The sequence below is a fragment of the Furipterus horrens genome, unplaced genomic scaffold (genome assembly GCF_987537825.1).
Source record: "Furipterus horrens unplaced genomic scaffold, mFurHor1.1.pri manual_scaffold_3, whole genome shotgun sequence".
Taxonomy (NCBI): Eukaryota; Metazoa; Chordata; class Mammalia; order Chiroptera; family Furipteridae; genus Furipterus; species Furipterus horrens.
The window spans coordinates 107,952,867-107,978,613 of record NW_028327173.1 but is presented as its reverse complement, the minus strand read 5'-3'; the positions used below and the strand labels follow the sequence as shown (position 1 = coordinate 107,978,613).

At 41.5% G+C, this 25,747-nt stretch overlaps 2 protein-coding genes across 5 annotated transcripts in view; one reads left to right on the top strand and one right to left on the bottom strand.

Annotated features, from left to right (window-relative positions):
• BBS4 (Bardet-Biedl syndrome 4) overlaps positions 1-3,731 on the top strand; it is a 66,293-nt gene extending 62,562 nt beyond the window's left edge. Inside the window, exons 13-16 of the mRNA XM_090270054.1 lie at positions 590-659; positions 1,442-1,583; positions 2,134-2,335; positions 3,634-3,731. Coding sequence (XP_090126180.1) covers positions 590-659; positions 1,442-1,583; positions 2,134-2,335; positions 3,634-3,683 — 464 coding nt within the window. The 3' untranslated portion in view covers positions 3,684-3,731. The remainder of the gene's footprint in view (positions 1-589; positions 660-1,441; positions 1,584-2,133; positions 2,336-3,633) is intronic.
• A 12,357-nt stretch (positions 3,732-16,088) lies between these two features.
• ADPGK (ADP dependent glucokinase) overlaps positions 16,089-25,747 on the bottom strand; it is a 35,627-nt gene continuing 25,968 nt past the window's right edge. For 3 of the 4 annotated variants that reach the window (XM_090270050.1, XM_090270052.1, XM_090270053.1), the window contains 3 exons: positions 24,251-24,447; positions 23,510-23,608; positions 16,089-17,657 (listed from right to left, as the gene is read on the bottom strand). In XM_090270050.1, the coding sequence (XP_090126176.1) occupies positions 17,103-17,657; positions 23,510-23,608; positions 24,251-24,447 (851 nt within the window). In that variant the 3' untranslated portion in view covers positions 16,089-17,102. The remainder of the gene's footprint in view (positions 17,658-23,509; positions 23,609-24,250; positions 24,448-25,747) is intronic. The other variant, XM_090270051.1, reaches the window with a different exon arrangement.

Below are 25,747 nucleotides of genomic sequence, written 5' to 3'. Positions count from 1 at the left end.
CCTGATGGAGGGCCACAAACACAGCGCAAGGGCTTTAGACTTGATCCTCGAGGCCATCTTTTCCCAGCTCTGTTCCTGATCTCCTCTTAAGTGTCTTCTAGAATTGAGGGCATATTGGTGGGGAGGTGGAGTGGGCAGGGCTTCAGGAGCGGCTCTGTTACTGTTTTATAGGTGAGGCTTCCAGAAAATACTGATTAAAAAGGTGAGAGTGTCCTGGTGCTAAACAAAATTTAAACAGCATGATTATGGGTGATGGAGGACCAGTGAAGATTCTTAAGTGGGATAGTGACATGTGCAGATTTGTTTGTAAATCAGCGAGAAACCTGGCATCATGGTGGCAGGTGGGTGGAGGCAGATGGGCATATTGCCACAGCCTGAAACAATTTGTGCAATGTCAGAAAAAGAAACTGCAGAAAGTGGGACTCAGAGAAATTGACAACTGAGTGACTGAGTAGATGGTGGCGCCAGGAGCTGAGAGGGAAAAGGGGCAGTTAAGTGTGGCGGGGGTGAATGAACTGTGGTCTTGAAATACTCCTTTTGCTTTCTAAGCGGGGCTCTCCAGCCACGGTCCTCACTTTCTTTGTTGCAGTGGCTCTGACCAATCTCAAAGACACAGAGAATGCCAAGAAAGCCTACGAAGAAGCAGTCCACCTGGATAAGTAAGCTGCTCAGTAGGAAATGGTACTGGGGAGGGCTCCAGGCTCCAGAGCCACGAGGTGGCGCCAGGTGCTTGCTCTCTGTAGCCTCTGCGCACCGCCTAAGTGTGCATGTGATACTAAGCATGCAGTGGCCCAGCAGGAGCTGGCACTGGCTCTGGCATTGCCTAAGCAAGTGCTTCCAGTCTCAAGGTTAGCAGTCAGGAGGCCAGAGGAAGTCTGAGCTGGCAGTGGACTTGGATTGCTGATACCCATGGGCTAGCTGGAATATGAGATGTGACTCTGGGCTTAGTTTAATCCTTGACTCTCCTGGGATTTATTCTGCTGGCATCGGCTAGGCAGCGGTGTTGGGGTCCCTTCTTCAACTCACCTTCGGTGGTCTCTGCTGAGGGTGGCCTAACTGGCTCTTGTTTCTTTAAGGCAAGCTGTGTATTAGGTAACAGTTACTGGCTTAATTGGATGGTTAATACACTGGGACTTTACAATATTCATGTTTATAAATATATTAACAGTACTTTCTGTTATGCAGTCTTGCTTTAGTACTCACTGCCTTATCATGAGTTGGCATGGTGCAGGTAATTAAATACTCTCTTTGCTGGCTGGGCAATTATTTCTTGGTCCCCCCCCCCCTCCAAGTCCACACAGCATGTGTGTTCTTATCTTACTGCACAGTGGAGAAATCTCAACTTATAATCAGTTTTGCTTTGTCTTGTGTCATGAGCATCTCCAAATGACCATTGGTTGCAAAGCCTAAGCTCCACAGAATGCCTGTCTGGTTGCCACAGGTATAACCCTTTAGTGAACCTCAACTATGCTGTGCTGCTGTACAACCAGGGCAAGAAGAGGGACGCCCTGGCCCAGTATCAGGAGATGGAGAAGAAAGTCAACCAAATCAAGGACAGTAGTTCTCTGGAATTTGACTCTGAGGTATGTCTTTTATTAGCTCCCAGGAGTTATAAAGCAAGCTGTCAGGAAACTTTTGAATCAGGCCCAAATAATCCAAATATAACCTGTTACAAGCTCATGCTTGTTTTGGCTTTGGTGTTCCTGGCAGCATGAATTATTCAATTAGTAACAGCCAGAGAAAAAAAACCTTTTCTAGAAGAAAACAGTAAAAGGAAATTCAGGCTTACTGAATCTGTTATTGGTAATACCACTTATCTGAGGTGAGGCCTAGGTCTCTGCAGCTTCCTCCCACTTTAGGAAAGGTAGAGTTGAGCTCAATAACACACCAAACTTGAATTGTTGAGTTTGAGATCCTGTGTGAACTCCCTCGCCATCCACTAAGGGCAGTCTGTGTTTTCTACTGTTTGAGAATGATTTTCTTGCAATAAGTACTTTTTCCCATAAATGCTAGTACCGGTAGTCACTATTTGAGCTAATGCCCTCCCCCAGGTGAAAGGCCTAAGAATAGGCGGGTGGGCTTGTCTCTGCTGGTCATACCTTGGTTCTTTTTTTCTTCCCATGTGGGCATAAGATGGTGGAGATGGCTCAGAAGTTGGGCGCTGCTCTCCAGGTTGGGGAGGCACTGGTCTGGACTAAACCAGCTAAAGATCCCAAATCACAGCACCGGACCACTTCAAACAGCAAAGCTGCCTGCTTCCAGCAGCCTCTGGGCTCTAATCAAGCTCTAGGACAGGCCATGTCTTCAGCGGCGGCATACAGGAAGCTCCCCTCAGGTAGGAGGTCACAGAGCAACATGAAGACCGCATGGGTACAGCCACATGTACCAACAAAGAGGTTACTGCTTTGAGTGAAGCCTGCACTTTTCAGACTTGGAGCAATGTCCAATGGAATGTTGCCTAGAAGAGGGAGAAAACCCACAGGGTGGCCAAATGTACTCTTGTTATCTATAAGGCAAGCTGTGTATTAGGTTAACAGTTACTGGCTTAATTGGATGGTTCATACACTGGGACTTTACAATATTCGTATTTAGAAATATATCACAGTACTTTGTTATGTAGTCTTGCCTTAATCCTTACTGCCTTATTATGAGTTGGCATGGTGCAGGTAATTAAATATTTCTTTCAGTGAGTCATTGAAGGCAAACACGATACTTGCTTTATTTCTTCAGTTGTGGTCCTACTTCACAGCTGCAAAGATACACCACTGGTCCCAGAATATACAGAATGTCTTGAAATTTAACAGTGAAAACAATGATTTCTTTTGGAGTTGTGGAACCAAGAACCCTAGCCACCATCAGAGAAGCACGTCCAGCTGAAGCACCAACACAAATAAGAGAAAAAGGATAGGATGACCCCAGAGTAGGGGTTTCTCTGGTGAGGATGTACCAGATTAACAAAGGTGGCATGACACAAATAGAGTGGAGGCCAGCATGTTTCTTGGGCACCACAGAATGCAGGGTATGTAGTGATGATCATGAGGATCCTGAAGCCACTACAACTCCCACTGGCCCTATCACCCAGTAAATAAAGAGAAGCCATCCCAGATAGGTTCTTTAGGAATTGAGAGCAAGGCTCATGCCTCTATGTATGTAGCTTCAAGACCCAGCAGGGTACCTGATGCTCCTTGCTTTGGAAAGGACTTTTATCTCCTGGCTGACTGACCCCTTTCTTTGTGGGAGGAAAGTTAGAGACAGATCTTTGTGCAGTAGCATTGTCATGACGAAGCCTTGGCTTAGCTGAGGTGATCATCAGGCTGTGGATGTCAGTCCCCAAGGGAAACACAAATCTTGCATTTATAATTTAGCTCTAGAAGTCTTAATTAAAAAAAAAAAAAGAAAAGAAAGAAAACTCTGTAAATGGAAGCTGAGCCTGTTGAGTATCCTAGTTGTACTTGCCCAAGGGAATCCAGAACAAGTGCCTGTATCTTGTTCTTGATAGAGGTCAGAATATAGAGCCAGATCATATCAGGATGACAAGAAGTAGGAGGGAAGGGCTGCTCTGATATCAGCACCCAGGGTTAAAAAAATAAAAGGAAGAACTTTTTAACCAAGGAATTTTTTTTTCTTTTTTAGAGAGAGGGGAAGGAAGAGAGAAAGAGAAGGACAGAAACATCGATATGTGAGAGAAACATTGATTGGTTGACTCTTGCACACGCCCTAAGGACCAAACTGGCAACCCAGGCACGTGCCCTGACCAGGAATTGAACTGCTGACCTTTTGCTTTGTGGGATGATGCCCAACCAACTGAGCCACACCAGTCAGGGCTTAATCAAGGAATTTTAAGACATTCAATGATACCACTGATGAAATGCTATCAGTACACTATATATCCTTTTTAGAATAAAGATTATGTATCATCATCCCTTTGGGAAAGTTGTTTTTCAGGTATAAAAATAAGAGATTATAATAAAAGCTTTTGAAAAGATGCTATGATTATAGTTTTCTCTTACCTATTTCAAAATCAAGCTTGAAACTGGAGAAGGAACCTCATGCCAAGTTCCTGCTTGGTGCCAGCACAGCCTTTACTGCAACCCCGATGGACAGTAGGTCAGCAATTTGCTTCAGGGCCAGTCCCCATTTTGTACTTAAAGTGCCCTTTAATCATCATAATTCGAAGGTGGAGGATTGACCTACTGCTATATCGAACTATGTTTGGAATTCTTTATATTATGACTGGGTGTGTTTTAACATTGAAGTAGCAGCTACCTGAGCAGAAAACTCATTAGTTCTCATATCAGAAATAAACAGTAAGGTAACAGAAGCGATACCCTTATCCATGCAGCTGGTATGTGATAGAACTGGGATTGGTACCCTGAGCAACTGAGAAAACTCATTTCTGTATCACTGTGGAATCTGGTGTGCCTATGACCAAAAAGGTCTTGGTGAGAAATAATTAGGGTGTAAAATAAGAGAGACGGAGAGGAGGAAGGAGGTGTGAGATTTAGGAGGTAAAATCAACACAAACTGGGACCTGATTGGGAGTAGGATGGATACCCGTTGCTGGGGAGTTACACAGATCACAGGGACACTGGAGAACTGGGATCAAGTGTGTGGAGTCTGGTTTTATATTTTTATTTTTGAGACATCCAAATCCTCATAGCCATTAGATACTTGTATAGCTAGATTTCAGGTGTGAAATCTGGTTCAAAGATAGATTCAGGAGTAATTGGGATTTGGGTGATAGTTGAAACCATAGATTTGAAAGGAGTCACCCTAGGAAAGCTAGGACTAAGATGATGGGGGACCAAAAATGAAAACCCGGTACCGAAGGGGAAAAGAGCCCACAAAGGAAACAGGAGAAGCAGATGATGTAAGAGAAAACCAGGAGAGTGGTGTTAGGAAAGGGGGTGGAAGAGAAGTTCAGGAAGGGTATGACCCATCTTACCGAAACCTTCCAACAGAGAAGGGCTGGTATTCTCATTTTCCAACGAAGAAAGCTGAAGCTGGGAAAGGTAAGTGACAGGATTAGAATTTTAAACCAGGTCAGAATGCACAGCTCCTGTTTTTAACCATTAACCATCAAACAGTGATGTACTTTTGGTGTAACTAGTGGCAGCAACAGAGACCCAAGGCTTGAAGACTGAAGAAGTAGAGACTAAACTGCTGTTATGTCAAAGTATAGGGAAGAGACAGATTTTTATAGGGCAGAACTGAATTCATTACACTAATCTGAAAAAAATTCAGCATTTGGGGAGATAAGGGCAAAAGGTCTTCTTTTTAAGCAAAGCAGGGTGGAAATTGAGAGAATGCAAAGAGCAGGACTCTTCAGTTTTTTTTTTTTTTTTTCCTAGTATATTTTATTGACTATGTTGTTACAGTAGTTCCAATTTTTTTTCCCTTTGCTCCCCTCCACCCAGTACCCCCCTTCCCTCCAGCAATCTTATCCCCCCCTTAGTTCATGTCCATGGGTCATGCATATAAGTTCTTTGGCTTCACCCTTTCCTATATTATTCTTAACTTCCCCCTGTTTATTTTGTACCGACCAATTATGCTTCTTGATCCCTGCACCATTTCCACATTTCTCCCCCTCCCCACTCCCAGCTGATAACCCTCCAAATGATCCCCATACCTAGGATTCTGTTCCTATTGTGGTTTGCTTAGTTAGATTTTGTTCTTATTTTTTAGATTTGGTTGTTGATAGTTGTGAGTTTGTTGTCATTTTAGTGCTCATAGTTTTGATCTTCTTTTTCTTAAGTAAGTCCCTTTGACATTTCATATAATAATGGCTTGGTGATGATGAACTCCTTTAGCTTTACCTTGTCTGGGAAGCACTTTATCTGCCCTTCCATTCTAAATGATAGCTTTGCTGGAGAGAGTAATTTTGGTTGTCGGTCCTTGCTTTTCATCACCTTGAATACTTCTTGCCAGTCCCTTCTTGCCTGCAAACTTTGAGTGCTCCCCAGGTGTCCCTCTCTACTTTTTAAAACATGTGACTGTGCTTTCTGCCAGTCTGCTGCTGCTGCGACCACAGCATGTCCTCTCCACCCCAGCTCCGCCCCTCCTACCTGTCTGGATGAGTATTTCTTCTTTATATCTTTGTTTGTCGGACTTCCATGCAGCTTGATTTTCTGGAACTTCTGGTTGTCTCTAGTTTTGAGGTAGTTGTATACCTTCTTAGTTGTGAAGGCAGATGCGTGTCTGTCTGGGCCTCCATCTTGGTCGGAAGTCCCCCCAGGACTCTTCAGTGTTTCTATCCTCCTTGGGGCAAGAACATAATGGCACCTTGCATTTCAGGGATAGCAATCGAGAAACACATGCTTCCTACATTGATTTGAGCATAGATTTTCTTAAAAAAGAAAAACTAGGTTGTATCTGTACAGTCATTTGGGCATGTGGAGTTGCAATTTCTCATTCACTTTGGTGAGAAAGGAGCTATTCTAATTTCTAGTATGGGAGTTGCTCATGTCATCACAATTTTAAACAGAAAGGAAAAGGAGTCCAAGTACATAGCTGCGGGTAAAACTGTGATTTTAGATGGCTTACATTAGAGGCAGGAAAGAAGTACAGACTAGTAAAGGAAAAGAATGCCCTTCTTACTGAATAATATTAGCACAAAACTATGCATTATTTCCATTCCCTGTGCCTTTTATTGAAGAGGGGATTTGGGAGATACAAGGTCAAGACTTATTAATCATCAATAAGCTTTCAGATGCTTGGGTTACAGTTGACAGTTACTGATTACAGATATCAATATACAGAACACAGTGACCAGTCTGTGTCAGGGTGTGCTAAACATCCTGATGCCCTGCTGACATCAGGTGCAAGGCTTCATACATTTTTAGTTACACATTGTTTATAGTTAACTAAGAGATAAGACAAGCAGAGCAAGCTCTAAAGCATAATATGCATTCTTTAAATCCAATTCCTATGGGAGCCCTCTGAGTGGCTTTCGGTCCTGTCTGCCGCATAGCCTTTCAAATTTCTGCTAAGACTTAAGAGGCCTTCCGGGGGGTGGGGGGCTCACGGCTTGGGCTACAATTCCCAAAACCACAAGGAGTGGTCCCCTACACATTTGACAAAATTCAACATCCTTTCATGATAAAAACTCTCAACCAAGTGGGTATAGAAGACACATACCTCAGCATCATAAAGGCCATATATGGCAAACCTACATCTAATTGCATACTAAATGGAGAAAAGCTGAAAGACTTTCCTCTAATATCAGGCATAATACAACAATGCCCACTATTACCATTGTTATTCAATATAGTATGTGAACTTCTAGCCACAGGAATCAGATAAAAAGAAATAAAAGGCATCCAAATCAGAAAGGAAGAAAAAAACCTCACTGTTTGCAGATGACATAATATTATATATAAAAAACACTAAAGATTCCACCTAAAAACTAGTAGAATAAATGAACTCAATAAAGTTGCAGGATACAAAATCTGTTGTGCTTCTATATACCAACAACCAATCACCAGAAATTAAGAAGATAATCCCATTTCAACTGCATCAGAAAATGAAATACCTAGGAATAAATTTAACCAAAGAGGTGAAAGATTGGTATCCTGAAAACTGTAAGACACTAAAGAAAGAAATGGAAGAAGATACAAATAAATGGAAGGATATACCTTGCTCATAGATTAGAAAGATTAATAGTTTAAAAGCCTTATAACCCAAAGTAATACACAAATCTGATGCAATCCCTATTAAAATACCAATGACATTGCTCTCAGAACTAGAACTAATTCTAAATTTTACATGGAACCACAAAAGACCACAAATAGCCAAAGAAACCTTGAGAAAAACAAAGTGGGAGGTGCCATCCTTCCTGATTTGAAGCTAGACTACAAAGCTACAATAATCATTTGGTGCTGGCAAAAGAAAAAAAAAGCAAGGTATGTAGGTCAATGGACTAGAATAGAAAGCCCAGAAACAGACACTCACTTATACAGTCAATTAATCTACAACAAAGGAGGCAGGATATACAATGGGGTAATGACAATTTCTTCCATAAGTGGTGCTGGGAAAGCTGAACAGATACATGTAAAAAAAAAAAATGAAGTTGGAACACTTTCTTAAACCATATACAAATAAACTCAAATAAATGGAAGGATATACTCGAATCAGAAGAAAACACAGGCAGTAAACTCTGACATAGGTCTTGTATCTTTTTGGATGTCTAAAGAAGAAATAAACAAATGAAACTACATCAAACTAAAGAGTGTTTGCAAAGCAAAAAAAATATCAACAAAACAAAACGCTGAAATGGAGAAGATACTAGCAAATTATATATCTAATAAAATATTAATATCAAATATATATAAGGAACTCATTCAACATTAACACACACACACACACAAACCCATAGTCCTAGAGGGAAACATAGGCAGTAAAATTTCAGGTATCCCTCAGTACAATATTTTTGCTGATATATCTCCTAGGGCAAAGGATATAAAGGAAAGAATAAACACATGGAATTACATAAAATTACAAAGCTTCTGCATGAATCAAGAAAACAGCAAAATGAAAAGGGAACCAACCTTATGGGAAAGTATACTTGCCAATGATACCTCGGGTTTGATCTCCAAAACAGATAAAAAACTCATAGGACTCAACACCAGGAAGACAAACAATACAATTAAAAAATGGGCAAAGGACCCGAACACACACTTCTCCAAGGAGAACATACAGGGCGCCCATAGGCATATGAAAGAATGCTCAACATCACTAGTCATCAGAGAGATGCAGATTAAAACCACAATGAGATACAACCTCACACCAGTGAGAATGGCCATCATCAGCAAATCAACAAACAACAAGTGCTGGCGAGGATGTGGAGAAAAGGAAACCCTAGTGCACTGCTGGTGGAAATGCAGACTGGTGCAGTCACTGTGGAAAACAGTATGGAATTTCTTCAAAAAACTTAAAATGGAACTGCCTTTTGATCCAGTGATCCCACAGCTGGGATTATACCCCAAGAATTCTGAAACATCAATTCAGAAGAACATATGCACTCCTATGTTCATAGCAATGTTATTTACAATAGCCAAGTGCTGGAAACAGCTTAAGTGCCCATCAGTAAATAAGTGGATCAAAACTGTGGTACATTTACACAATGGAAGACTACATAGTAGAAAGAAGGAATTTCTACCTTTCACGACAGCATGGATGGAACTGGAGAGTATTATGCTAACTGAAATAAACCAGGCGGTGAAAGACAAACACCATGTGATCTCACCTACAAGAGGAACCTAATGAACAAAACAAACAAATGAGCAGAATAGAATCAGAGACATGGAAATAAGGAACAGACTGACAGAGGCCAGAGGGAAGAGGGGACAAGGATAAAGAGGAAAGAAGGGGAGTAGTCTAGTGAAGGAACAAATAAAGGACCCATGGACATGGACAACAGGGTGGGGATTGACTGTGGGAGTTGGGCAGTAGGCAGGGGTGGGGAGAGCTACAGGAAAAATTGGGACAAATGTAATTGAACAACAATAAAGTAAAATAACATATATTGAAAAACAAATAATACAATTATAAATGGCCGGAACTTCTTGTCAAGTGGAGGTGTAGGCAGACATACTTTGCCTCCTCATGCAACCATAGAAAGAATTACAACCAGATCTCAAAAAATAAATAACCAGAACAATCAGAAAATTGAACTATATGGAAGTCCAACAACCAAGAATTTAAAGAAGCCATATTCATTCAGACAGGTAGGAGGGGCAGAGTTGTGGAGACAAGGCAGAGAGGCGATGTGGCATGGAGAAACAGAGGCAGAGGCACAGATGGTCTCACATTCCCATGTGGCTGATAAAAATCAGGAGGGGTACCCTGAGAGCAAACAACCCCAGCCCCAGGCCAGGCCTCACAGCCCAGAGTTCCAGCACTGGGAAGATACACCCCCATTATCTCTGGCTCTAAAAATCAGTGGGGGTTCAGGTGGTAGAAGAAATGGCCAGATTTTCGCCACTTAAATGGTCAGCATGGTCTTAGAACATACGCAAACACCAGGGCAGCAGCTGGAAGGGCACCAATTGCATATGGTAAGTAGACGAAGTGACTGGAAACAGGGCAAGTGCCAGGCAAATCACCAGAAGCCAGGCAGTGGCACTGTCTCCTCTCCAAGCACCCCATCACACACAGGGCCACACAGTGGTAAAATAGGTTGCTCTGCCCTGACAATTACCTAATGCTCCACCCCACACAATTTACAGGTGCCTTTGCTAAATAGGCCATACTACTACGGCAGAGTGTAAAAACAGCTCTACCTAATACTACACAGAATCAAACACATGGAGGCTGCCAAATTGAAGACGAAATGATATATGGCCCAAATGAAAAGAAGAACAAAACCTCAGGAAAAGAACTTAATGAAACAAAGATAGTCAACCTATCAGATACAGAGTTCAAAACACTGGTGATAAGGATGCTCAGAGAACTCATTAAGTGTGGCAAAAAAATAAATAAATAAAGGAAGAAGTGAAGGTTATATGAAGTGAAATAAAGAAAAATACACAGGGAACCAACAGTGACGGTAAGGAAGCCAGGATTCAAATAAGTGATTTGGAACAAAAGGAAAAATAAACTTTCAGCCAAACAAGAAAGAAACAAGAATGAAAAAAAAAATAAAAATGAGGAGAGGCTTAGGGAACCTCTGGGATAACTTTAAATGTACCAACATCCAAATCATAGGGGTGCCAGAAGGAGGAGAAATTGAAAACTTATTTGAAAAAGTAATAAAAGAAAACTTCCCTAATTTGGTGAAGGCAATAGACATATAAGTCCAGGAAGCACAGAGATCCAAACAAGTTGGACCAAAAGAGGACCACATCAAGACACATCATAATTAAAATGCCAAAGGTTAACGATAAAGAGAGAATCTTAAAAGCAGCAAGAGAAAAGCAGAGTGTTACCTACAAAGGAAGACTATCAGCTGATTTCTCAGAAGAAACTTTTCAGGCAAGAAGGCACTTGCAAGAAGATTCAAAGTGATAAAAAGCAAGGACCTACAACCAAGACTACTCTAAAGCTATCATTTAGAATGGAAAGGCAGATAAAGTGCTTCCCACACAAGGTAAAGCTGAAAGAGTTCATCATCACCAAGCCATTATTACATGAAATGCTAAAGGGACTTATTTAAGAAAAAGATCAAAGCTATGAAAATAAAAATGACAAAGTCACAACAATCAACAACTGAATCTAAAAAGTAAAAACAAAAATAAACTAAACAAACAACCAGAACAGAAACAGAATCATAGGTACAGAGATCATATGGAGGGTTATCAGCTGGGAGGAGGAAGTGGGAGAAAGGAGGAAAAGGTGCAGGGATCAAGAAGCATAACTGGTAGGAACCAAATAGAGATGCGGGTGTTAAGAATAATATAGGAAAGGGTGAAGTCAAAGAACTTATAGGATATAAACTAAGGGGGGAGGATTGCTGGAGGCATGGGGTACCAGGTGGAGGGGGGCAAAAGGGGAAAATTGGGGACAACTGTAACAGCATAATCAATAAAATATACTTAAAAAAATGGTCTGAATACCTGAATAGACATTTCTCCAAAGACATACAGATGGCCAATAGACATGGAGAAATGCTCATCATCATTAATCATCAGGGAAGTGCAAACCAAAACCACAATGAGATATTGCCTCACACCTGTTAGGATGGCTACCATCAAAAATCAAAAAATAACAAGTGCTGGGAAGAATGTGGAGAAAAGGGAACCCTCTTATACTGTTGGTAGGATTGTAAATTAGTGCAGCCACTATGGAAATCAGTATGGAGATTCCTCAAGAAATTAGGAATAGGAACTGCCATACCATTCAGCAATTCCACTTCTGGGTATTTATCTGCAAGTAACAAAAAACAAACAAACAAAAAAACAAAAAAGCCCACTAACTGAAAGTCATATGCACCCCTATGTTTATTACAGCATTACTTACAATAGCCAAGATACAGAAGCAACCTAGGTGTCCATCAAGAGATAAATGGGTAAAGAAAATTTAGTTGATATATACACTGGAATATTAGCAACAACAACAAAAAGAACCCAAAATCTTACTATTTGCAACAACATAGATGGACCTAGAAGGTATTGCAGTAAGTCAGATAAAGGGAAATACCATATGATTTTGTTTACTTGTGGAACCTAAAAAATCGCAAAATAAATGAATAAACAAAACAAAGATTCCCATAGAAATAGAGAACAAGCTTGTGGATGCCAAAAGGGAGCAGGATGGGAGATGGGTGAACTTCAAAACAAAAAAGAGAGAGATGTAGTATAGCTTCATATATGGTAATTATAGAGATGTTAGATACAGCATTACACACGATAAAACAAAATTGAGTTTCTTATTAAGATGTTGCAAACATTTGTATGATTCAAATAAAATTACTGGTTTCTTATTTTGATCTTATTCTTTAACTTTAAAATTGATGAAATGTAGACTTGCCTGAAAAGTGAATGAAGGGAAAATGAAGACTGGTAGGGAAGCTAATGAGATCAAGTCCTATGAATTGTTTTATGGTAGGCTCTAACCATAAGGATAGTTAGGAGCAAATATTCCCAGGGAGATAGGCCATGTTCATGCACTGGAAGACTAAATATTGTTAAGGTAAAAATTCTTCCCCAATTGGTTTACGAGCATATATTCCTATCATTATTATCCCAGCAGGTTTTGGGGTAGAAATCGACAAGCTGGTTCTAAAATGTCATGGAAATACAAAGGACCTGGAGCATCCAAGGCAATTTTGAACAAAATTCAACTTATATTAACTACCTCACTTCAAGACTTAATCAGGTCCTGGCAGGTAGCTCAGTTGGTTAGAGCATCATCCCAATACGCCAAGGTTGTAGGTTTGGTCTTCAGTCAGGGCACATACAAGAATCAACCAATGTATGCATCAGTAAGTGGAAAAACAAATCAATGTTTCTCCCTCTCTCTCTCTCTCCCCTTTCCTCTTTCTCTAAAAATCAACAAATAAAAACTTTTATAGAGACTTAACCATAACAGTAATTATGTGGTACTGGCACTGGGATAGACAAATAGAGGAATAAAACAGAATAGAGTCCATAAATAGACCTACACTTACAAAGTCATCTGACTTTTTAAAGGCATCAAAGCAATGCAATGGGAAAAGGAGGGTCTTTTTAACAATGGTGCTGAAAACGATGATACCTGTGTGGAAAAAAATGAATCTGACCCCAGCCTAACACCACGTGTAAAATAACTCGGAGTGGATTCTAGCTAGACCTGAAGGTACAATCTAAAATTAAAAAGTTCCTAGAAAAAAGTATGAGACTTTATTCATTACAAGGAGTTTCTTAGGACACAGAAGATCATTAAACCATGAAGAATATGGGTATCAATCAATAAAATGGGAATATATTCTGGTATACCTGACAAAGGACTTATATCCATAATATATGATGAACTCCTACAACTCAAGAAAAAAAAAAACACTAACAACTAAGGCAACAACATATATAAAACAACTCAACTGAAAAAAAAGTGGGCAAAAACTTGGGACACTGTGTAAAAATGGCCAATACACATGTAAACATGTGCTTGTCATCATCAGGGGTATGCAAAATAAAACCACAATGAAATACCACTAATGCACCCATCATATGGCTGAAATGAATCACTGACAACTCCAAATGTTGGCACAAATGAGAAGCACATGAACTGTCAGATCTGGTAGGAGTAAAATGGTCCAACTGCTTTTGAGAAAGATCCATCACCTACCACAAGATATATATTTATTCCAGCAATCCCACGCCTATGAATTTTTACCCAAGAAAAATGAGAATGTCTACACAGACTTGTTACCATTATTTACAAAGGCCCCAAAGTGGAAAACACTGTATTCACAGTGGAATACTATTTAGCCATAAAAAACAACACACTACATGGAACAACATAGATTAATATCACAAATATTAGGCTGAATGAACAGAGCTTTATACAGAGGACTAAATACTTTGATTCCATTTCTATGAAGTTCCAAAACAGGCAAAACTAATTTATGGTGAAAAGCTGTATAACGGGTTGCTTTGGGGGTTGGGGTGGTGCTAGGGATAACTTGAAAGTTGCAAGAGGTGATAGAAATTCTGTATCTGACAGGCATTTGGGTTAGATAGGTATATGCACTTGTCAAAACTTAGCAAATGGTAATTAAAACTTGTGCTGTTTCACTGTTATGAAATTTTTAACCAAAAAATAAAATGTGAAATTATAATTGTGGCAGTTTTTCAATGATTTAAAATAGTTCTAGAGTTCCAGAAAATTGCCTGTCTGGTATGATAATAGTAAATGACAATTATCAAACTTTTAATTATGTGCCATGTGCTGTAGTAATTATTTGCACATCATTCTCTCCTTCAGTCATCAAGAACCCTATAAGGATAGGGACCACTATTAACCTGTTTTACAAATGAGGAAAGTGAGGCTCAGTAAGTAAGGCACACTGGTCCAATATCACACAATACTTGCCATCTCAAAACCCTCCATAGAATTGGGATTTCTACTGATGAATAATTATCCTCGCCCCACTCAAACTTGACGGAAATTGCAAACTGAATCTGCATGACAAGATATTACTGATTTTTGGTCAAATTTTTATCTCTTGATAATGTTTTTGTGTGTGTGTGTATTACAGCTTTCCCACCAGTGTTAAGTGAATTTCAACTGACTGCAAGAGCGAGTGTTAGAATATTTTTAGGAAGGCTCATTTTTCAGCAGCTATTCTTTCCAGTCCAGTGGATTTTCAAACTTTTCTTCACATAAAATCCTATGTGAAAACCATTGTAAAATAAGGTCAAAGCCAAGGGTTGAGGGGCCGGATGCCCTGCCTTTCCCACTCACTTCTGCATGATCTGCTCTAGGTGATGGTCATTCACACACACATGTGCTCATGCAGGCATATATAAAGTTCTACCAAACAATATTCATAATACCCCTATATAGTATATTTTGATATTTTGTGATAACCACTAAACTGTCTTAGCAACTATTAAAAAATTTAAGACCCATCTTTTGAAAAACACTGCTCTGTGGTGTCCGCTGCCTACATTTGCTTGACTAGTGTTTACTGACACCACCAGTTAAAACGGGAGAACTTGCTGTAAATATACTGATAACAGCGTCTGAGCAGACACAATTTAAGAGACCAACTGAGAAAAAGGTCACACGGAGAACACTTTGGAACCCTCCAAGTATTTTCGGATTTAGAACATTAATGAAGACTTACTCCAGTTCTTCTTGGGAAAAATAAATTCCTTTTCGCTTAATTATTTCCAATAAAAGTAGGCTACAATGTTCGTATTTAATGATTTTTAATTGAGCTTGGGGGAAGACTGAGGTAGCAGCCAGAGATTTCCTTAAAGAAGCTACTTGTTTTGAATTTCAAGCTGTGTAAATCTCTAGACTTGTGTTTTCTTTAAACTTCATTTTTGATAGAAAGAGGGGAAGAGAGGGAAAGAAACATTGACGTGAGACAGGATCACTGATTGTGCCCCAACTGGGGACTGAACCCGCAACGCAGGCATGTGCCCTGACCAGGAATTGAGATAGTGACCTTTGGATTTGCAGGATGATGCCCAGCCAATTGAACCACATGGGTCAGGGTTAGGCTTGTTAACTTTGAAGGAGTAATTAAGCCTTTCCTTCTTACCCAAGGTAGGGAAGGAGAGATCGCAAATGAAGAACTTGAGCTAGATCTGAGATTCCAGAAGCTGTTGCTGTGAGCTGGGGGTGAAACCATCGCCCTGCCACCAGCTGCCACATCGAGACTGCTCTTTGAACAAACTGAGAATGCTCACCATACTTTTCAAACTGCAGTTTCATACTAGATTAGCTACTTGATACTAGTATCTTCTGTCACTTTAAAACATAAGAGGACAAACTATAGTTCAGGCTCAGCGTGAGGGACTGCCCAGCCAGTGACTGGGAAGGCGAGACAACCAAACACCTCATGAGTAGAGTAACACAGAACTCACAAGTCAAGGTTAGAATGATTTCTACTGTATCTGGCTCCAGAGTGGTGGAGGAAACAAAATCAATTGCAAATAGACTTAGGATTCCTGAAATGTAATTGTTTTTAATATATTTGAAAGCACATAGAAGTCTCCTTGATTTATAAAAATAAATAAATACATAATGTGACCAATTTCTTCATGATCCTGGGGCTCTTATGAGGTCAAACTCTTTAATAGATGTGATGTGTCAATATAAAACACACACGATCAGTTATACGCACAGAAGCATATTCCAGTTTGTAAAAGCAAATTCCTTCAAGGATCAGAATGAACAAAGATCAGTTTTCTGCTGGAGAAAGTACAGCCAGGGCTGGGCAATGAGGTTGAGCAGGCGAAGTGGTCTCTGACCAGCCGGCATACAATCTGGAGGGCACACCTTTCAGTGGGCAGGGCCACCCTGCCGACCAGCCATGCTTCTGAACCGGTGCAGACTGGCTGCTTCCCTCAGTCACCCGCAGGCTCCCGCCTCACTGTGACTATTAAACACAGGAGGAAGGATTTTGTCCTCACTTGTGGCTCTGTCTTATGTTTGAGAGCAGAAGACTGAGAAGATATGCTCATTAAGTATTTTCATTATAGCACTGAATGGAACTCATGACCCTGCCCACGGGCACCGAGTGGAGAGAGAATACAAGCTCACACTGGGCTTTCCTAGACATAGCGAGTGAGCATGTGCTTCTGAAGGAAGCAGGCGGGAGGGGCTTTGTCCAGCTGGCATGCGCTCCAGGGTGAAGTTCAGCATAAAACGCTTGAGAGTGCTGCATACACTGGGGATATGGGAATCAGGTTTTCAGCTCTATAACACACAACATAAAAAACCAAAATCCAGTCTCATTAGATCAATTCTGATTAAAACCTGAAATGTTTTTGTGTAATTGTCAACAGACTGAAACGAAGCTGATACAATGTATTCTGCTGTTGTTTCTTTGGCTGTCTTTGATTTAATCTAGAAACTGTTCTGATGCCTCAATCATACTTTCCAAACCACTTAATTCCTATAATTCTTAAATTGGCTAGTCCTCCTTCAGAAAATTATCCACAACAACCTTCCTAATAGTGAGGGTATACTTCTGAATAGAAGAGACCTTCAGCTGAAATGGCATCTCCAAGGCCCACAGTTCGAATAGGATCTTCACATACCAATACGGGTGTGAAGTGGAAGGACACCCCCTCCCTGTGCCATTCTACCACTGGCTTGTCGGGGTTGAATATGATCCTGGAGCCTCCCTCCGAATGGGAAGTCAGAAACTCATGTGGTGCTCTCAGGGACACTCGGCTGGTGTCTATGGTGTCTGTTGCGCAGGCCTGTGTCCCCGCCACGCGAGCTCCCGCAGCCACGGCAGCCAGCTGGTTGGCCCAGTGTCCATCCACAGTGGCCAGGATGTGGTAGACCAGCGTGTGGAAGTGGATCCTGGTGAGGTCCGAAGCTCTGCTTTTGCTCTTCCCATGTTCCTTCAAGATCCAAAAGAGGATGTCACTGACCATGCCCACATCAGGAACACCATTCCAAGAAGACAGAGAAGAGTGAGGTCCAGCTGCTGACTGGCTAAGAAATAACAGCTCCTGTTCATTCAGCCCAAGGGAAGTCACGGTGTGAAAGACCTGCTAACAAAAACAAAATGATGTCTCTGATTCACATCAGAAAAGTATCTTAGGACACAGCCAATGACTACAGTCAGGGAAGGATGGTAGGACGGATAACTTCTTCCTTACAAGTCTCCCTGCCCCTAAAGTCTGTGGTGGGGAAGTAACAGATCAAAAGTCACTGTTTTCACTATTACACCTCTATCTGCACCTTCATTATCACTTGGGCAGAGGTGTACATATTTTGTGTTTCTTCCCATGGTGCCTACGTAACAGTACTTAAGAAATGAGTTTGCATATAAAGCAGACCCTCTTACCATTGATGGGATGTGACTATCAGTTCCTGAATGTCAGCGGTTCTGGGTATAACAATACCAAGGACCAAGAACAGTTTCATGTTAGAGCTAAGCTTTTTACGCAGGTGTGGGTGAAGACTTTATTCAGTAATAACACTGTATGAAAAAGGGGACTACACCAGAGTCATTGAACTTTTTTTTAATTAAAAAAATTATTTTATTTTTAAGTTATAGTTGATGTACAATATTATATTAGTTTCAGGTGTCCAACCCCATGATTAGGCATTATATAACTTACTAAATGATTATCCCAATAAATCTAGACCCATTTGACACCACAGTTATTAGAATATCACTGACTACATTCTCTATGCTATACTTTACATCCCCACGCCTATTCTGTCACCATTATTTTGTACTTCTTAATCCCTACCCCTTTCTCACCCATGTCACCAACCACCCTTCCATCCGGCAACCATCAAAATGTTCTCTGTAAGTCTGTTTCTATTCTGTTTAAGACTACTTTTTCAAAGGAGGGAAAGTTGGACAACTGTAAGCATAATCAATAAAATATACTAAAAAATAGAATTATTTTCTTTTTTACTGATTTTTTGAGAGGGAAGCAGGGAGAGAGGGGAAAAGGAGACAGGGTGGGACGGAGGGAGCTAGCGATCTGTTGTTTCACTCATTTATGCATTCACTGGTTGATTTTCTTATGTGCCACAACCTTGACTTATTGGGATGATGATCTAACCAACTGAGCTACCCATCCAGAGCTGTTCTGCTTGTTTTTTCAGATTCCACTTCTAAGTGAAATCATTTGGCATTTGTCTTTCTTTGACTTATTTCACTTAGCATAATACCCTCTAGGTCCATCCATGTTGTTGCAGATGACAAGATTGCCTTCTTTTTTATGGCTGAATTATATTCCCTTGTATATATGCACCACTTCTTTTTTATCCATTCATCTACTGACGACACTTAAATTACTTCCATATCTTGGCTGTTGTAAATAATGCTACAACAAACATATGGATGTATGTCTTTTCGATTTAGCGTTTTGTTTTCTTTGGATAAATATCCAGAATTGGAGCTGCTGAGTTCTTGTTCGTCTCTTGTTATATCCTTTATTTTAGAGTCTATTTTGCCTGGTATAATTACTCCTATCTCAGCTGTTTGTTTCCATTTCATGAAATATCTCTTTCTATCCCTTCACTTTCAGTCCGCCTTTTGATATGAAGTGATTCTCTCACAGACAGCTTAAGTAAGGGTCTTGTTTTGTTATTCATTCAGTCACCATATGTCCTTTGGTTGGAGCATTTAATCCACTTGCATTTAAAGCAATTGTTGATATGAATTTATTACCCTTATTATTCACATTTTTGATGTTGCTTCTTCTTAAAGAAGACCCTTTAACATTTCTTATAATACAGGTTTGGTGGTGGTGAACTCCTTTACCTTTTTTCTTGTCTGGGAAGCTCTTTATCTGTCCTTTGATTCTAAATGATAGCTTTCCTGAGTAATCTTGGTTGTAGATCCTTGCTTTTCATCACTTAGAATTTTTGCCACTCCCTCTGGCCTGCAAAATTTCTGTTAAGAAATCAGCTGACAATCTCATGGGAGCTCCCTTGTAGGTAACTATCTGCTTTTCTCTTGATGCTTTTAAGATTCTCTCTTTGTCTGTAACTGTTGGTATTTTAATTATGATGTGTTTTGGTGTGGGCCTGTTTGGGTTCATCTTGTCTGGGAATCTCTGTGCCTCCTGGGCTTGTACGTCTATTTCCTTTGCCAAGTTAGGGAAGTCTTCCGTCATTATTTCTTCAAATAGATTTTCAACCCCTTGCTCTCTCTTTTCCGTCTGGTACCCTGATAATGTAAATGTTGGTACATTTGATGTTTGCTCCAGAGACCCTTTAAATTGTCCTCATTTTAAAAATTATTTCTTCTTTTTGTTGTTCTGACTGGGTATTTCCTGCTTCCATATATTCCAAACTGCTGATTTGATTCTTGGCTTCTTCTACTTTATTGTTAATTCCATGTAAAAGATTCATTTTATTTAATGTATCCTTCATTTCTGCCTTGTCCATTTTATGGTTTTCATGTCCCTTTTTATGCCATTATTTCCTTGAGCATCCTTATAATCATTGTTTTGAATTTTGTATCTGGTAGATTGCATGCCTTCATTTCATTGTTTTTTTTCCTGGAGATTTCTCCTGTTCTTTCATTGGGAACCTGTTTGTCTCCTCATTTTGGCTGCTACCCTGTGTTTGTCTCTATGTAACAGATAGAGCTGCTATGTCTTCCAGACATGGTAGGGTGGCCTTATGTAGTAGGTATCTGATAGACCAGTGGCGCAGCCTCCATGACCACTGAGCTGGATGCTCCAGGTGCACCCCATGCAAGTTGTGTGCACTATTCTATTGCTGGCATGTCACTGGGAGAGATTTATTCCCAGGCTGACCAGCTACAATTACAGCAGAGGAAATGCTGTGCAGGGGCTCAACCCCATAGAGACCGACTCACTTCATTAGGGCTTTGGTACCTGCCAAGTGTGCCCCTTGAATGTGTCACTCATGGAGGTGACTGAGTTGTAATCTCCTGTGGTCTGAAGCTGTCTACCAGAATCACTGGCTCTGGGGCCTCCCAGGAAGTGCAAGGTCAGCCACCACCTGTGTTCTGCCTCAGGCCACTTGGCACGAGCTACAGAGCAATCTGCAGATGGCTGCTGCTTGTGCTGGACTTGGATGTGCCCATGAGAGGCCAAGCTGCTAACTGAAGTTGGCTATTGCTAGTGCCTGGTCTGGGGTCACTTAGTACGAGGTATAAGTATTCATGGGCCTAATACTGCCTATTTGAGAAATTTTAGGAAAGTTCGAAGCATGAGCCAAGAGAGGCTCTTTGTATGAAGACTACTAGAAATGGCTTGGGCAGGTCTGCAAGTTTGGTGGAGCCAGGGCGGGGCTACCAATGTTAGCCAGGTTGATGGAGACTCAGATACAGCACTCACCTTCCAGCTCTGTGGGGAGAGGGCTTATCAAAGGAATAATGGTATCTGCCAGCACTTCTGAGAAGGCTGTTCCTCCTCATATGTCCCTGGTGCATTTCAAGCTGCTGCCTCAGCACTGGAGCTCAGAGTGAATGAGTCTGAGTAAGTTCATGTGTTTGTGGGCCCTTTAAGAGGAGCACCTGGGATTCAGAAGCCCTCCATCTCAATCAGCCACAATTCCCACTGGTCTTTAGGGACTTCTCTTCCTGGCACTCGAACCCTGGGCTGGGGGTTCTGATGTGGGGCTGGGACCCTTACTCCTTAGGGGGACCATCTACAGCCAAGATATCCCTCCCAATATTTAAGAGCCAACGTGGGTGTGGGACCAGCCTGTACCATGCCTTCACCCTTCTACCTGTCTCAATGTGGCTTCTTCTTTATATCCTTAGTTGCAGGACTTCTATTCAGCCAGATTTCAGATGGTTCTGAATGATGGTTATTCTGTAATTTAGTTGTAATTCTGATGTGGTTGTGGGTGGTTCTGAATACTGTGTTGACTTACACAGCCATCTTGACTGGAACTGTCCATTCAGCCTGTTTTCTATCTTAAAGGGAACCACTATATCCACCTCACTATCTTTCTTACTTAGCACTTTCCTCCTCAGGGCTACAGAAATGCCTTTTGATCCAGTGATCCCACTGCTGGGATTATACCACAAGAATCCTGAAACACCAATTCAAAAAAAACCTATGCACCCCTATGTTCATAGCAGCACTATTTACAATAGCCAAGTGCTAGAAACAGCCTAAGGGCCCATCAGTCAGTGAGTGGATCAAAAAGCTGTGGTACATTTACACAATGGAGTACTATGCAGCAGTGAAAAAAGGAAGGACCCCTTATCTTTTGAGACAGCATGGATCGACCTGGAGACAATTATGCTAAGTAAAGTAAGCCAGTAAGTGAAAGACAAATACCATATGATCTCACTTATATGTGGAATCTAACGAACAAAATAAACTAAGGAGCAAAATAGTATGAGAGGCATAAAAACATGGAATATACTGACAGCTGTAAGAGGTGGGGCTGTGACTGGTTATAAGAAGGTGAAGGGATTAGCTATAGAACATATATGTATGACCCATGGACATGGACAATGGTGTGGGATTGCCTAAGGTAGTGGGGGAAGGCTAGGTGGAATGGGGGTAAAGGGGGGAAAATTGGGACAATGGCAATAGCATAAACAGTAAAATATTTTTAAAAAGAATATTTTATAATATTGGAATTAGAAAAAATAAGTAAATAAGAAAGTATTCTGTAATACCTTTTTTAACCTGTCAGACTGGTAACAATGCATAGTTTTAATCACATTCTGGTCTCAAGGATATGAAAAAAATAATAATAATAAGCACTTATAAAGAATTCTAGTGGAAGTAAACTGGTATAATTCTCATGGAAGGTAATTTGACCATCTCAATCTTACAAATGCTTTTTCTGCTCCAATCCAGCCAATTTTACTTCTTAGAATTTATCATACACATGTACTTGCTAATGGGCAAAATAAAATCATGGACCAACTTACTGGTGGCAGCACTGTATGGAATAGCAAAGGACAACACACCAAATGCCCATGGAGATGACTCAGGTTCAATAAACTGAGATACCCCACATCCCTTTTAACCACGTGGCTGTGAAATGACTGAGGATGCTCTCCAAGTAATGAGAGATCTCCAAAATCCACGTAGTGGGGAGCATCCGAGATCTTGCTCCCTAGCATATGCTATCAGTTTGGCTCAAATAAACTTATAAAATTTTTTTAAAAATCCACTTACTGAAAAAGAGCAAAGTGCAGAATAGTGCAGTCAGTATGCTATGCTACCTTTGTAATTAAAGAGATGAAAAATAAGGATATACTCCTATATTTGCATATATTTGTACATAGTGACTCTGGAGAGATACAGATGAAACTAAGATTACTAACAGTGGGTACAGGTGGTGGGAAAAAGGGAGGGTGACTTCATTGTATAGCTTTTAATATAAATATATCACCCATTAAAAAGGTTAAATAATAAAATAAAAAGTTAATTAACTTGCCTAAGTTCATAAAGCTAGCCAGTAGCAAAGCCAGTATCCCAACCCAAGTTCCCCAGGTCTGTGTTCCAAAGCATTACCCTCTCAAGTTTAGCTCAACACTGGTGCTGTCCCAAGGCAGGAGTTGAACATGGGATGCTTGGTGGTGTAGGAGTAAAGCTCCCCAAGTTTCCTTTCTCTGAGCTCTTGACGTTCAGTTGAAAGCAGCTGAGCGGGGCTTTCAGTTTTCCCCTTTGAGTTCTACTGTAGACCATTTACTCCCAACTTTCCCTTTTCAGAAGAAACAGCCCATGAACCCACTGATACACTGCCATATTTATAGCCTAGGAGGAGGTCCTGCTTCAGAACAGTTCTGGTTCCTTATTTCAATCTCCAAGGACCTAGGTCTGAGTGACATGACAGCCACACCACACTGAGCTGGTCCTGCTGGGCAAAGGCACGTCACTGCAAGGCCCCATGAGTCAGGGCCAAAGAGAGTACCACGTGCTGCCCACATGGTTACCTGATGCACAATGCTGCTCATGAGCTCCTTATTAGTCATACTGGCCAGCTCTAGGTGAATGGGAATACCAGCGGGGATGTCAGAAATGGAGGTCACAACCTGCAAGAAGAGGACAGCACTGCCATTAGATATGGAAGTCAGGCAAGAGGAAGAAAAGTTCAGGCCCTAAGAGGCAATGTGTACTGTCGCTGTCTTCTTTGCAACCTCATGAAAGCTCCGAGCCAGGTAGGTTTCCACAGCATCTGTGAATGAGGGATGCTTTTCCCAACAGGGACACTTATGCTCTGCAGAGATGCGCTGGGTCACAGACTCAGAGAGCACAAAGGACTGCCCCGGTATGTTCATGTAGTCAGCCTGGTCCTGGGGATCTAAATTGAGCAGATGGCTTCAACTGCTGTTTGAATCTGCAGCAATAGCTGATGGGAAGTGAGGTGACACACGTAACACAAAGGACACAAACTACAGACACTGTAGCTTTCAGCCACATTCAGTTTAGCACCAGATACACAGACTCAGGTAAGATGTTCTGACCTATTCCACTCAAGCTGCTGCACATGTCTGCAAGAATACTGTGAGGTGCCTCCCTGGAGCAGAAGGCAGGTTCACAGCCAGCTGCCATGCTATGTCACAGGAAGGCCAGGACTGAGGGCAAGGCAGCATAAACTGCAGAGGCCAAAAGAGGCAGGATTCTGAAGAAACACACTAGCTGAGATCTGTGCAATTCTTTAATAGTGCTGTTACCTCCAAGAGCCTCTTCCTCTGGAGCTCCTTGCTTTGTCCCTCCATCATGTGCAATCCAGAGAGGACCACCAGGTCTGGCTGAAACTCCTCCAGGCTAGACACAAACACCTCCAGCATATTCATGGCCCCGTTGGAGAGGTCGTGGGAGAAGATGAATCGGTTGGCATGGGGAGCTTTTAACTGGCCCCACTCCTCCCCTAGAAAAGCCCAGTCAACACAATGGAAAGAAAAGGAAGAGGCTTTAAGTCTCCTAGCTGCAGGGCCTTGTAGGGGCCCCACTGGCACATTTGCTTTGGGCAGGCTGGGTTCTGGCTGAGTGGACCCTCGCTAAAATGGGCTAAGGTAAGCACCAGACTACATTCAGGAAGACGGTGGTCAGTAATGAAATAAACCAACCCCAAACCCCAACCCAACAAAAACACAGAAATACAGTATGGGTGCTATATGCCTTTGTCAAAAGGCTGGCAATTAGCTCCCTTCAAGTCCCAAGAAAAGCTTTGCTGTCCATTGAGCTTTTCAAACACAGGATGCCTGTGTCCGTTACCAGTTACCGAAAAGTAGCACAACTCCCAAATACCAGCATACAGTGCATACCAAGAGTGTCCCCACATCCTGCAATGCTGCCTCCCTGTCTGCACCTCACAGCAGTTGCCTGGAGCATCTTTCATGTAGGTGGGGCCTAAGCAGGCTGAAATTTCAGCAGTCAAGCTGACTGCACTCCCTCTTCCCTACCCATGTTTTCCAGGCACTTGGTCTGGCAGGTAAGAGCCTCTGGCTGCTCTAACATCCTGAGAGAGCTGCTGTGGAATAATGACTGTTCAAAATGAAGTTCAAGTGCTACTTCCTCCCTGAATAGTTTCTGCTTGCTCCAGTCCGAGGTATACTTTCACTATTTTAAGCACCCGCATAGATTTCCCTATGGTCTGATAATCATTGTGCTTTGAGTTATCTCTTCTACTATCTACTATTTTGAACCTAGATCATTACTTAACTTTTCAAACATTTGTGCCATATCTCCTTAACAGATTGCCAGCTTTCAAGGGAACAAGACATGTCTGGTTCCCACAGCATTTGTCACAGCCCGCGCACAGGGCATTAGATCCATCATTGGGTAGGTCCCCTGGCAGAAGGAAGGATTTTGGAGTCTGCTCATCTTTAGGAATGGTTCTCAGTACTGGCCTTGCATGAGAACCCCCTGGGAAACCCAGCTTTAAATGTGCAGGTGGTTGGCCCTGGCCAGGTAGCTCAGTTGGTCAGAATATCATCCCAATATGCCAAGGTGGTAGTTTCATCCCCAGTCACAGCACATACAAGAAACAATGAAAGAATGCATTAACAAGTGGAACAACAATCAGTGTTTCTCTCTCTTCCTTGCTCTCTCTAAAATCAATTAAAAAAAATTTTTTTCATGTGCAGGTGGCAAGGTCCCACTACTGAAGATCCTGATGTATAGTAGGTGGAGAACTAACTGATTAAGACCCCGCAGCCTGCCAAGTA